At 36.1% G+C, this 14,615-nt stretch overlaps 1 protein-coding gene across 1 annotated transcript in view; it reads left to right on the forward strand.

The window, feature by feature from the left end:
• DMD (dystrophin) overlaps nucleotides 1–14,615 on the forward strand; it is a 2,022,175-nt gene that overhangs the window by 1,472,949 nt on the left and 534,611 nt on the right. Inside the window, exon 54 of the mRNA XM_081043053.1 lies at nucleotides 4,565–4,719. Coding sequence (XP_080899179.1) covers nucleotides 4,565–4,719 — 155 coding nt within the window. The remainder of the gene's footprint in view (nucleotides 1–4,564; nucleotides 4,720–14,615) is intronic.

The following is a 14,615-nucleotide window of genomic DNA, read 5'->3' on the forward strand; positions in this document are numbered from 1 at the left end:
TAGTAGTAGTAGTAGTAATAGTAGTAATAATAGTTGTAGTAATGATTAGGATTACAGCTAAATTGATTTAATGTTTCGGGTAAGGCCAGGCACCATTCTAAGGGTTTTCCCTAGATTTCCTAAATTAATTCTCATAACAATCTTTCAAGATCAATACTGTTAATAAACCCATTTAACAAAGGAGGAAACTGAGGCACAGAGAGAATAATTAACTTGGCCATTTGTCACATAACTCTTAAGTGATCAAGCCAGGATTCAAACCCAACAGGCTCATTCTATTGCCTAGACTTTTTAACCACTCTTTCTCTTCTTCCCTTGTTTTCGCCCATGGAGGGCCAATATCCCTAAAAAAGAATTCTTACAAATAAAAAAAAACCGAGAGAAGACAAACAATAAAATTGAAAACATTGAATAGTCAAAATTCTTGAAATTAATTCAGGTTGTCCCATAGACCACTATCATTTTTATACCTAAAACACTGTGTATAAATATCCAGCACATGCTATAGCAGCACCTTTTTAGGTATGAATATGAGCTATTTCTTTCCTGGTTGGGGATTTAAGCATTTTATATTTTTCTTAGGACACACACACGAGTCGTCTTTTTTTATAGGCTGGTACTCTCAGTATTTTAAGTTTCTTCACACACTATGATCACCACACAAACAATTCCCTGTAGTATATGCCATTGTAAATGGAATTCAGAAAGAATGAAAGAGAGTGTGTGAATTCTATTGTATTTTTGAATTTACACTCCTTCTGTGATCTGGAGTTATCCCAATAGTAAATTTGACAGTAGTAGGCAAAGCAGGTCAAGGTCATTGTTCCTAGTGTGAATGACCCTTGGTTAAAGTCCAAGGTGGTCAACATATTACCTTCAGAAGCAGGAAAACCTGTCTGTTCTGGTAAATGACTTTAAGAAGGGAGAAAAGAATGTTGCGGTTGAGAACCTTGGAGCTTAGATAAGGGCCTTAGCCCTCTCAATGTTAGTCAAGGTCAGTGGGCTTTTCTTTTTCTTTTTAATCCTATATTCTCATAAAACCTAGGCAGTATTCAGTGAAGGTTAGCACTCAGTCAAGAGTGTGTTAGGTATTAAAACCTAAATTTCTGTGTGAATACAAATTTGAAGAAAAAAATATTGCACATTTTTGCCTTTTAAGCATTAAAGCATATGAAAAAGCTCTGGTTTGAAGTCAAGCCTCCCTCTTTTACTACTTGTTTACTATGAAATCTCTATAATAAATTTAGCTTGCTATTTCCTTTAAGCCTTTAGAAAATTCTACCATACTTTTTGACTCGTATTTTTAGGCATTTTTTAAAAAAATAATCTATAGATTAGAACCAAAGAGTATATATCCTCTTATAGCTAGACTTTTCAAATAGCAACCAATGAGGTGTGGCTTCCAAGATTATTTCTCTTTCTTAGGTAATATAAATGTTTTAAATTATTTATTTGAATTTTAACTTACATTTTATATTCCTAAATCTATGTATATATACTCTGATGTTGGTTCATAATAAGTATGTCATTAACAGCTGCATCCTTCTTAAAATGGAATTACCTTGGGAAAAGGTAACCAAGTCATTGGTCAAAGTTTTGTGGATTCTTATGCTACCAATTAGAGATTTAACAGATGATAGATGACAAGCTCTTCTTTTAAAATGCAAATACCATCCTGTAGATAAGGAGGGCCAGTTGGTCTTTCATATCTTAGTGTACATTACTTTTTTCACTGTAGGTTTGGCTTAAGTGAGAATAGGAAGGGAAGAAGAGGTACTTTTATATTGTTAGAAAAAACAAAATTCAGCCTAGTATATTTGAAGATCAAATTGGCTTTATTAAGCAATTCATGAATCTGGCAAAATCCCATCGAGCAGCTAGAAGGGTACAGGGAGGGATTGTGCAAAATAGAAGGTTTTCATAGGAAGAAGGGTGGGGTAAGGGAGCTATTTTAAAAAAGAAAATAAAGGATTATTTTTAAAACGGCAGCTTCTTTTGAAGGGAAGGGAACAGGCAAGGGTTTTCATCATGCAGGTTGCCTCTTCTTTCTACCTGGGGAGTGGTGGAGTGGACAGGTCCCAGGTGACAAATAAGCTCATTGGTGTTGACCAGAAAATTCTAGACTGGTTGATCAAGATTATATTACTGGGAGAGGATGAAACAGCAATTAGGTTAGGTATTAAATCTAGGTTTGGTATCATGAGCTTTAGCACAAGTGACACCATTTTGAGCTTGTGGTTTTCTCTTTAGCATTACCCTAGGAAATTTCTAGAAAGGGAAAGCCTTTGGGGGCGAGGGGTGCTGTTGACCTCAGAAAGGCTTTTGAATAGTGTGAGGATCTGAAAAGTGGAAAATAGGAACTGCAGGGATTGATTAAAGGAGTATACAAGGAAAGGCAAGCATTCCAAAAGGATAAATGTTAATTGCTTTGTGGTATAGCAACTATACACTTTGCCTTTAAGAACTCTTTGTGTTTACTTTCATAGCAAAAGTTAATGATGTTGGCTTTAGCTGCTCAATCCTAGTTTGGTTATCTGGGTCTACTTGCTATATGCAATGAATGCAATGATTTTGTTTGACTCTACTTTGTTCTGTTTAACTGAGAAATACTAGATTATATACAGATTACACATTTTTAAGGAACAGGAGTCCACCCAAACATACTGAAACTATGCTAAAAACACTAGTGTTTGATTTTTATTATTATATAAATATCACACTAACATTAAAACAAAAGTGACTACTCTTTTTAAAAACATCAATTATTTTTAATTTCCTTTGTTGCCCTTCTAGTTTGTGACTGTGCGTTCTTAGAGATTTAAGAAATACAATGTACACAGAAATTACATTCAATTTTTTTACTTACGATTTTTGTGCACATTTACTGCACAGTAGACCATTGGGTTGATGTATTTTGTTATTTTAATGTCCTCTTGTTAAACATTGAAGTTGTTTCTCATTTTTTTCTCTTAGTTAATAAAGATCTTTATTCCTACAATGTGTTTCTCTTTCTTTAATATTTTAGTAGGACAAAATACCAAAAATGAGACTACTGGGTAAATGGGAGTAAGCATGTGTATGTCACTTGATATCTATTGCCAAATTGCCCTGAGTACATACTCAGCAGCAGTAGTACGTGAATTGTACTAGTTTTACCAGTCTTTTAAGCTATGGATTTTATTTTATTATTTTTTTATTGGGGAAGGGGAACAGGACTTTATTGGGGAACAGTGTGTATGTCCAGGACTCACAACTCACAAGTCAAGTTGTTGTCCTTTCAATCTTAGTTGTGGAGGGCGCAGCTCAGCTCCAGGTCCAGTTGCAGTTGTTAGTTGCAGGGAGCGCAGCCCACTATCCCTTGTGAGACTGGAGGAATTGAACTGGCAACCTTGTGGTTGAGAGCCCACTGGCCCATGTGGGAGTCGAACCGGCAGCCTTTGGTGTTAGGAGCACGGAACTCCAACCACCTGAGCCACTGGGCCGGCCCTGGATTTTATTTTTGTATTAATTTAATTGTGCCTTCTTGATTTAGTACTGTTTTCTTAAGTTAATTTTTCTTATTTTATAAAAACTTTTTATACTCTCTCTCTTGTTTGAATTGCCTGTCCTTATTCCTTTGTCCATTTCTCGATGGCTTAACCCACCATATTGGATTTGAGATGACCAACTTAGCAATTTGCTATTACCTTAATGCTTAGAAGCTTTCTCCATGTACTTAAAGCAATGCTTAATAGAAATTTTGGGTTAATATGCCTCCAGGTAAAGGTTTCTTTGGTTTATTTCTTTCTTTGATATATGATATCTCAAGTGGTGATATACATAGTTTGATAATCCTCCACTGCCAAAGACAAAGGAGAAAACACGGGTCATTTGGTTTAGCAATTTAAAATCTTATTCTAATTTTAAAGTAAGATATTTTTAAACGTGTAATGAATAAACTGATCCTTCAAAAAAAGTGTAACTAGAATAACAGCACTATTCCTTTGATGTTCAGTATTTTCTGTACGCAGCCTTAGTCAAATGCCAGTAGATGGCACTAATTACATAAACAATTCAACAAGTTAATGAAGAGGGAAGAAATGCATGAGATTTTTTTTTTCTATTCAAAGTTGGTATATGTCACAGACTCCACAATTACATGGGATCTTGTTTTTACTGTTTGTTCTTTCCCATGATGAAAACAATTCAGCCCAGTTGATTTCCAATTCATTGCCACTAAATTAAAATACCGGTTCTTGCCAAGATGTTGCATTTGAAAAGCTTTGTCGTGAAAAATGGATTAGCTTATACCGTCATGATTGACTAAATAACATGGTAGGTTAAAAGCAATCATATAGACATGTCCAGACCTTAGGATGCAGAAACTATGTATGAAGCATTTTAAGGTTTAATCTTTAGACACCTTTATACTAGGTTTTTTTCACTTTTTTATACCAAGCATGTGTTATAAATGTCTTATAATTTGAAAAACATCTAATAAATAAATATTAGGGGAAAGAAGAAACTCCAACTAGAAATTTCAGAGAAAACTGACGTTCGTTCTCTTTCCCATGTGCGTCTATAGCAGTTGAACAAAGACCTCCGCCAGTGGCAGATAAATGTAGATGTCGTAAATGACTTGGCCCTGAAACTTCTCCGGGATTATTCTGCAGATGATACCAGAAAAGTACACATGATAACAGAGAACATCAGTGCCTCTTGGGCAAGCATTCATAAAAGGTAAGAACTACATTATTTGTAAAATTATTGTTGGCTATAATGATGGGTGTTGATAGTGGGTGGACAATGCAGATTTGTTTTCCCAATCCTGCTAAACCAGAGCATGGGAGGATCCAAGATGACAAATGCTAACTCAACTCACAAGTTTGCCTAAATCCTCTTACTTCACAGATAAGGGACCTGAAGACTGGTGAAATTACTTGCTTTGCCCACAGTCACAAAGGTAGTAACATTAACTAAGAGATTAAACAAAACCAAAATACTGATTTGTAGTTAAGAGTCCTTTATCAGTCTGCTTTGAGAACTCTACCCAAAGAAATATTGTTCTCTTCCATTATGGCACATATGCTGCCCCATCCTTAACCTGACAAGGAAGTCACTTAGCTTCATGATGGAATTATAGCTTGTCCATGATGCTATCATTGTATCTCACTCCGCACATCCAATGGGAAAATCTGCAGGGTGTAATATGATTTATAACTTTACTTTCCATTATATATCTATCGAAATGAACAGCTCTTAGAGACATCATCTCCTCAAACTAGGTCCGGGCTCCTCATCCACTCTCTTAACCCCTTGTGCTTTTCTTTGCTTGGCATTTATCCGAATCATAAATAAAAACATGAATTATGTTTTTAAACAGTTTAATGCTCATTCTTCACATTAGTCTAAACTCCCTGAGGACATGAGCTACCTTTCTTATGTGATAGATTCTGAGGTCCTGAACCAGCTGATATAATAGGGAGCTGGTAAATATTTGTTGAATGATGACTCTCTTTGCACAATGTAGAGTCGCCTTGTTCATGCTATGGTCAGTTAAGGGTTCTTGGATACTCCTTTTTAGTTCTGTCAGAAAACAGGCAAAAATAGTACCTGTACAATGATGAGGAAGACCAGTGAAAGCTAAATGAGTTCCAGAAGATGTCATAAATTACTGAAGAAATCAGTTGGGCGGTCTTTATTAAGAAGAAAAGGAAAAGGAAGCAGATTTTGAACTAAGACAGAAACTTAGAAGTAATGACCTATTGATGTATGGAAATTGAGAGACCAAGTAAATCTTGAAATTGAGTTAGAAATTGAAGAGTGAAAACTCCTGTGAAATGATTTACACTGCTGAGCCTGGGGGAATAGAGCAGCTCTAGTCCTGTTTTCCAGACAATGGGTGTTCAGATGACCATGGAAAAGAAGATTCAACCTGAAGGTGGGGAGTTATATTTGGGGCCCTATTAAAAGGACCCTAGTGGAGGGCGAGCTTGAATAGATCGCTGATAATTGGGGGAAAAATTCTCAAAGTTACTGCCTCCTCTCAGTGGCAAGGTTTGGACTTTCTGTTCCCAATACAGATCTGGTATCTGTTTAGTTAAATAAAGGCAGAGTAGGCTCAGGAACACTTTTTTATATGCATTCAATTGGTATCAGAGACAATAGTTAGACCTCAATGGGAAATACCTGCTTTTCAAAGAGAAGCCTCTTTGGACAAGCAAATTAAGATCAGAAATTTGGTAAGTTTAGGGAATGTAAGCTAAGAAGGAACAACAACAATAAAAATCAAAACACTTGTTCATGTTACAAAGCTAGGGCTTCAAGGAAGGTTTAGCTCATTGACGCCACTCTTTCGGGCTGTCCCCTCTCTCCGCATTCTCATGCTCCTTGAATCTCCAAGCAGGTCTCTCAGTTCTCGTGATCACTTTCTTAAGCGTTTTGGATTCCTCAGAGGAGGGACTTCCAGTTTATATGTTTTGACTTGGTTTCTAAAAAGCTACCACCTAAAGAAGGTATATATATTATATAGTTATTTCTCTGATAGGTAAAGTAATATAGAATTTTAGAAGCAAAGTTACATTTTTCACTGGTCCATACAGAATCCACAATTTGCCAAGCTAATTTTGACTCATGCCTCTAAAGCTCTTCCCTGTTCCATTCTCTCATACATTCTGTGAAAATTCATCCACTTGTGTACTTTCAGTCTGCTGATGACTATCCATTTATATCTTTGCAGGTGAGAATGATAGTTTGAATTTCCGACCAGCATGTCTTACTGATTTCTTTTCATTTTAATGTCCCTCAGGGACTTCAGACAGCATAGGCCCAAAGCTGAACTCATTTTTGCCCTCTTTCAACCTTTTTCTCCAAATGCAACCTACCTCTCTTCCCATGATCCCTCTCCAGTGATCATTACCACAGCCTATTCAGTTGTCTAAATCAGAAACTCATGCTTCCCTCTTCCTTCCATAACCCAAAGGCTAAGCTATCACAAAACTATTTACTGTGTCAATAGCTGTCAAATCCAGTCACTTCTCTTCATTCCTACTCTTCAACTATCGTATCTTGCCTGAATGATATCATTCACCTGACTGGTTTCTCTTCTTCTAGTCTTCCTACTTCCCATTCATTCTCTATATAGAATGCAGGATGATCTTTCTAAATATACTATATTCATGTAGCTCACCCTCCACCCACTTTTTAAAAGCCTTCAGTGTCGTATCCATTATTATTTGAAGACAGTTCACACTCCTTTAAATGACTTCAAGGTCTTAACATGATTTGGACTGTCATTAAAACTCCAGCCTAATTTTCTGCTCTGCCTTAATCCCCCCTTTCCTGCCTACCCCCTACACACAGTTAAGTAAAACTGAGCTATTTTCATTTCATCATAGCAATGTTCTGGCTTCTCAATTACCCAATGACCTGATATACATACATGTGCATTGCATTGCATGTATACACACACACACACATATACATATGTGTGTGTCATATATACATATAATGTACATATGCATATATATGTATACATATATATATGTTAATCCAGGTTTCAGTGTAAGTGCCAGTTCCTCCACAAAACCCTCTCTGTCTACCAACTCCAAAGCCCGTGTTCTTTGTGTCCCCTATTATTGGCTCCTTGTCTACCATATTACCTAGCACTTAGCTTGGCACATAGTAACTACCCCCAACACATTCTTTATTAAATAGGTAAGTGAGCAAACAAAAAATAACCAACTACAACTGCTTTGGTGTGCCAATAACTCAACACAGAAGGAAAACGTATCCGTTGGGATTGCTTTCAGTTCCAAGTCACAGAAAACCCAGTAGCTTGCCTTATAGAGGTCTGTTTGTCTCATTAAAGAAGTTCAGAAATAGGCACATGCTGACGTTGGCTCAATAGCTCAGCAATGTTCTTCTTGGCATTTCCCTCAGAACATGCACATTCCAGCAGAAAGAAGAAAGGGAATAGGCAGTATCCAGAAAACAACGGCTTTCTGAGGAAGTGTCGGGCTAGAGCTATGCCACAAAGCCACCTCTAGAGCCTGGGAATTGGGGTGGAGCCAGCCAATAGATTATGTCTTCCAAAGGGCGTGGAAAGAATCAACTGATAAACTGGCATGCTGTAGCTAGTTCCCTGGAGAGAGAACTAGTCAAAGCTTTGAGTAAATACAATATATTCATGCAGCTCATGTATCCGTGTACAGTGTATTTGTACAGTATATTCACGTAGGATTGTAATAACACTGGGCCATTGGGGCTTGGTGGTGGTTCTGGTCAGTGTGAGAGGTCATGACGAGAGTTGAATTCTCTATTAACTAATGAGACCTTTACCTTTAGAAGTTCACATTCTATGTAAGCTACGTGTGTCAACTGCACAGATTAAACCATATTCTACTCGGCTACAGTTTCTCTTATTTTACATTCTTATAGATCTTATGCCAGAAAGATTAAGTGAGAAAAAAAAAAAACCTTGATGTGATCTTTTGTATTTTGAGCTTTTTATCCAATATCTTGCCCAGCTAAACCCAGAAGTAAAGTAACGTCGTCATCATCATTCTGTAGATTTGTGCTGCCCAGTAGGGTAGCCACTAACCACAAGTGGCTCTTTAAATGTGAATTCATTATAATTAAATAAAATTTCAAATGTATCTTCTTTATCTCATCAGCCACCTTACAAGGGCTCAAGAGCCACATGTCACTATTGGCTTCCAATCAAACAGTGTAGAATGTTCCAATCATCACAAAGAATTTTATCGACACTCCTGTTTTAGATCATCTTTGTCTGTGTTCACCTAAGCAATTTAGGACACATTTAGAACAATGACATACTATATTACTTCTAAAGGAGTTTTTACCAAATTGTATAAATAAAAAGTGTTTCCTAACAAAGTGGCGCACATTATTTTATTTCCTTATTTCTACCTCATTTCTTCTATTGATCCATTTTCTAGAGTTGGTGCTTAAAGTCTCAAAAACTATAATTACCACAGGATATAAACACCTTCACTTTTGTTATTAACCTTATAAACAAAGTTTTAAAAGGAGATTATTAATATTGATATTTGGGTTACAGGGGAAAAGTATCTCATTTCTTTGAAAAATATCTGTAGCCAAGACTTTTTAGGTAGGAGGGATTCTGTTGAAAGCATTCTGATGGCATCTTTTCTCACAATTCAAGCTTTACTACTGAACACTAATATATTGTCTGCACTGAAACTTTCAATCATATGGATAAATATGTGCAAAAAAAGTGTACATTTGGAAGCCTGTTTAAAGCAACGAAATCTTCAATTCAGTTTTAAACTGTTGAATATTATTATATAAATGAGATAATAAAAAATGTAAGTTGAAAGAACTTTGCTTTGATATCATACAATGGCAGACTATGGTTTCAAGACACAATCAAAAACAAAAGGTAACTAATTTTGTTTTGTAATTTAGTGTTCAAGTGTATTAGTAGGTCAGAGGACTCATCCCTTTCTACACTGGCTTTGATAGGACCTTTATTTATAATTTTATATAGACAAACAAATAGCCTTGTGTGCCTAAAAGGAAGCAACCTACGATTTGTGAATAAAAGAACAAGCTGCTGCTCAACTAAATTCTGTAGTTTAACAATTCAGATCAGAACATAGATCATCGTTATGACCTATGTAGGCAGGTATTTTGTTTTCTTGCTCATATTCCTTATAGAGAACATGTTAACATATAAAGGCAGAAATGTGGGCCTCTGCAAGCTCATTTCTTGCTCTTCAGTCTCTGTGAATAGATATGAATTGGTGAATAAGATAATATTAGATGTGATATTACAAATTATTGTGAGAAGCCACTAAGGATTAGATTTCAAGGACTGCCATCTGGCTGATGACTTTATGATGATACTGTCATGAGATTTCATTTCCTTATTTCTATTCCAGGATCACTCTTTAAACAAGAAATGAGTATTAACTCTGAATTGTCTGTCTGTAGCTTTATGAAGGCTTCTCACAACTACTAATCAGCAAGGAGCAAACTGATCAAGTAGAGGGACTAGTCCTAGTATCAGAGGGTTCAATATGGCTGGAAGTTCCTCACAAAAATTCCCATTTACCTGAGCAATCTCTCTAGGTTCTAAGAAAGACACAGCATGTATGTGTGTACATGCATACATGTGTATATTCATATGCATGTACATGCATGAAAATACACCGTTCCTTAAAATAATATCTCAGTGTTCTCTTGTCCTCCCTAATAATACATGTCAAATTTTAGTAATACAATTAATAGCATAATAATCTCAAGATCCATCCATGTTGTTGCAAACGGCAGCGTTTCATCTTTTCTTATGACAGAGTAGTATTGCATTGTGTATATATATCACATCTTCTTTATTCAATCATCTATCAAAAAAATTTTTTTTAAATAATACAATTACCGTACTGGTTGATAAACTGAAAAATTATCACCTGTGTTCTCCATCTTTGGCAACCATGAAGGTGGTTGTTGCTCCTCTATTTCCAGGTCCTTTCTCTTCTTCACACTAAAGAAACTAGAAAGGAATAAAAAAAAATTATCCATCCCTATCATGTGTGCAGCAAAGAGTTACTCCAGCTGGACGCTGGATATCTTCCACATTCTGCAATATATTTTTTTGCTAATAGTTTTGCTTTCCTTCTCTGGGATCTTCAATTTCTTCTTTCGTCTTGCTCCTCCCTTTAGCCAATCACCAGGCTCAAGTCTCCCTCATCCTAAAAGAACTTTTTTAGGATACCATCTTCTCTACCCGACTGTGCTTGTTTCCCTTTACTATCAAATTTTTTGAAGCAATAATTGACATTGCTGTTTCCTACTCTTCAGCTTCAGGTTATGCTTTCACCCAATCCTATCTGACTCCTTCGGCACCACCACTTTACTGAAAACAAGGGCTCACTAAGATCATCAATGACTTTTATAATAGCTAATTGCCTTATGTTTATCCACCTACTTGACTTTATTTTAACACTGGTCCTTTTGATTAACTAGTTGAAACTTTCCCTTCCTTGGTTTCCAGAATGAGAATATCTTGCAATTCTCTTATTTCTCTAATCAATATAATAAATATGAAGTGCTTGGCACAATGCCTAGCATTGATACTAGGTATACAGTGGTGAAAACCCCTAGGCTCATGAAGCTTATATTCTGGGAAGGAGAATATGGGGGCTAGATATTATCAAATAAAAAAGTGAAATATACAGTATATCATATTATGATAAGTGAAATAGATGGTATATCAGATCATGATAAAGAAGGAAAGGAGGAGAGAGAGAGAGAGAGAGAGAGAGAGAGAAGAAGAGACATGCTGTTATTTCAACATGGTAGTTAAGAAAAGTCTCACTAAAAGGGTAACATTTAAACAAAGGACCTGAGGATGTGAGCCATGTGGATAACTGGAAGAAAAACAGTGTAGGAGGGTCCTTATCAATGAAGATGTCCTGAGGCAGGAATATGCTTGGCAAGTTGGAGGAACCTTAAGGAGACCAGTATGATGGGAAAGGGGCAAGCGAGCAGGAATATAGTAGAGAATGAGTCCAGAGAGGTAGTGTAATCTGATTACATTGGGCCTTATAGGCCCCTATAAGGACTTTTGCTTTTGCACTGAATGAGGTGGGAGCCATTGGAAAGTTCAGAGCAGAGCAATGGCCAGTTTTGACTTACATGGCCAGTCCATTATAATAGACTGAAGGGAAGCAATAAAACCATTTAGGTGACAGTTGTCATAATTCAGTGAAGAAACGACTGGTTTGGACCAGGAAAGGTGAATGTGGTAAGAAATGGTTAGATTCTATGACCGTGTTTCCCCAAATATAAGACCTAGCCGGACAGTAGCTCTAATGCGTCTTTTGGAGCAAAAATTAATATAATGCCAGGTCTTACATATATATAATATATATAATGTATATAATATAATATATATATATATATAATATAATGTAAGACCGAGTCTTATGTTAATTTTTGCTCCAAAAGACGCGTTAGATCTGATTGTCTGGCTAGGTCTTATTTTCAGGGAAATACGGTATATTTTGAGGTCAGAACCCAAAATGTTTTATAATGGACTGGATTTAGGTATGAAGAAAGAGTCAAGAAAGTCTACAGAGTTTTCAGCCTAAGCAACTGGAAAATGGGGTACCCATTTACTGAGGTGGAAAGAGTCTGAAAGCAACATATTTTAGGGAGAAGATGTGGACACGTTACATTTGAAATGCCTATTGTGCATCCAGGTGAGATGTGGAGTAGGTAGCTTGATATAAAATCTTAAATTCTGGGTAATGGTAGTAATTCAAGATACAAATTTGGGATTCATAACAGTGAACAACATAGACTCTCTGCTCTATACAACCCTTAAATGTTGGTGTTCCATTCTTAATTCTCTCTTCTGTCTCTATACACACTTCGAGCACCATTGTTGGCTCCCACTACCATTAAGACTTCTCAGTTTTTATTTTTTCATCTTACATCTTTCTCCTGCTCTCCAGAACTGAACTTACTGCCACCTACCAGACATCTCCATCTGTACATTCAACAGGCTCCCAAATGTCTGAAGTAGAATACATTATCTGCTCCTAAAACAGTGCTAGATTTCTTGTGTTTTCAATGTAGTTTAATTGCCTAACTTTATTGTCTTTAAAACTGGAAACACAAGATTTACCTTCTACCTTTTTCTCCCTCTCTCTTCTCTACTCTACTGACACATGGATTAAATTGGCTTCTAAATGCTGTGAACTCTACTTCAAAAATTGCTCTTAAAACTGATTCCCTTTTCTTTATCCCTTTTGTCACCTCATCCTAAAGCCTGTTCATATTTTGTCTGGGAGATTGTGACCACCTTTTCTCTGTGCTCCTAGCCATCGAGTCTCTGTACTCATTTGGACTTCACACTGGCCCCAGAGTATTTTTATTAAAACTAATCTTCTGTTTTTTCCTTGATCCCAGCACTTTTTTTTCCCCTCCTACCATGACCTGATAGGTGACACTTACATATGTCATATACTCCCAAAAGCATACCCAAATTTTTCTGAAAATAAAAATAAACAAATTAAATTTTTTCCCAGGGAGGAAAAGCAAATCATATCACCTGGGGACTATTTTATGACCATCAGAAGACTATTGCATTAGCCACATCTTGTGTTTGCTCAAAAATTGTACTCAATAACTGTGAATTGAATGAAACAGTCAGATGTTGCGTACTAAATGGCTTTGGATTGTTTCCAAAACATTAAAGGATGAAAATTGGCTGCTGCCTTTGAACCTATGTAAAGAATATGCAATATGATGTTAACATGACATTTGTTTAAAATACAGTCGTCTCTTATTAAGTCAGGGACTGCTTATGATATATTTGTAGCATGTTATAGTCATAAATAGTAGAGCTACAGATGACCTTAAAGCCACCAGCTCAAACTTCTCAATTTAGACTAGGCCATTTTTAATCCCTCTCATGCAAAATATACCTTCTATTCCATGTTAAGGACTTAAAGGATTTAGTACATTGAAAAATCCAATCCACTGGCAATTTCTTTAGGTATACTTTTTTTGGCAGTGTGAGGAAGTTTCTTTTGGCTCTTCAAGAGAGAATTATATATATAACAAGGCACTGCCGTTTTTATACTGCTGAGACCCAATCTTCCCAACTGATTATGAAGCATAAGAATTCTCGTCATCTTACAATAGGATAATATAATACCTGTAATGGGAATCCTTGGGGCTCTGGGCCAGGGAGTGTCGTGATCCATACAGATCTAAAAGGTTCACAGTGATAACTGCCTGCCTCATTTTATGTCATCTCCTTTAAAATAATTAGAATGGTTCTAGCTTGCAGGGACTGTATGTAAAGGGAGACATTTGGAACCATATCACTGGTGATTTACTGCTGTAGAAAATTACCTGCTGATGTAGCCAAGTAGCCATTTTCATTCTTACCTAGTCCTATAGTTCTAAACGAGGCTCACTGGCCCACCAAAATATTAATATATGCCTAAAAATGCCCCTACATACAATTTATCCATGGAAAGACTCTAAAATTAAAGAAAACTTATAATTGCACCCTAAGGAAAAATTGTAGGAGATAAACAGACCTTTCTTTTCTTCATTCATAAATGTAATATCATGATGTCTAAAATTAAAGCCGATAAGAGAAAATGTCCCTTATTTGGTTTAACTGTACCGTTAATATTAGCAATACCATCCCTTATATTACTTTTCAATTATATTTATATTTTTTCATTTTCTCTGCATCACTGTCATTCTCAAGAAAAAACTTCTTTAAGATAGTCAATAAAATGTGTAAATTAGCTAGAGTTTATTTCTAGAAAGTTGAATAATTGTGATACATGAATATAATCATCCTTTGACTTATAATTTTATCTGTCCAATTCTAACAATCATATACTTCGGGGATCTTTTGGCTTTATTCAATTCTAATAGGGATTTATTTTCTTTCTATCAATCATGAATACAATTGCATTCCTTATTTGAAAAAAAGGATGCAGGACATGTAAGTATTAGTGATTTTTGTGGAATTGAATCTTTTCAATTTCCCCAAAAGGGGTGGGGAATCATTTAGCCACTTTGGGTGGTGGTCAACAGCATCCCCCTTTTACAGGGTGGGA

The sequence above is a fragment of the Rhinolophus hipposideros genome (assembly GCF_964194185.1).
Source record: "Rhinolophus hipposideros genome assembly, chromosome: X".
Lineage (NCBI taxonomy): Eukaryota > Metazoa > Chordata > Mammalia > Chiroptera > Rhinolophidae > Rhinolophus > Rhinolophus hipposideros.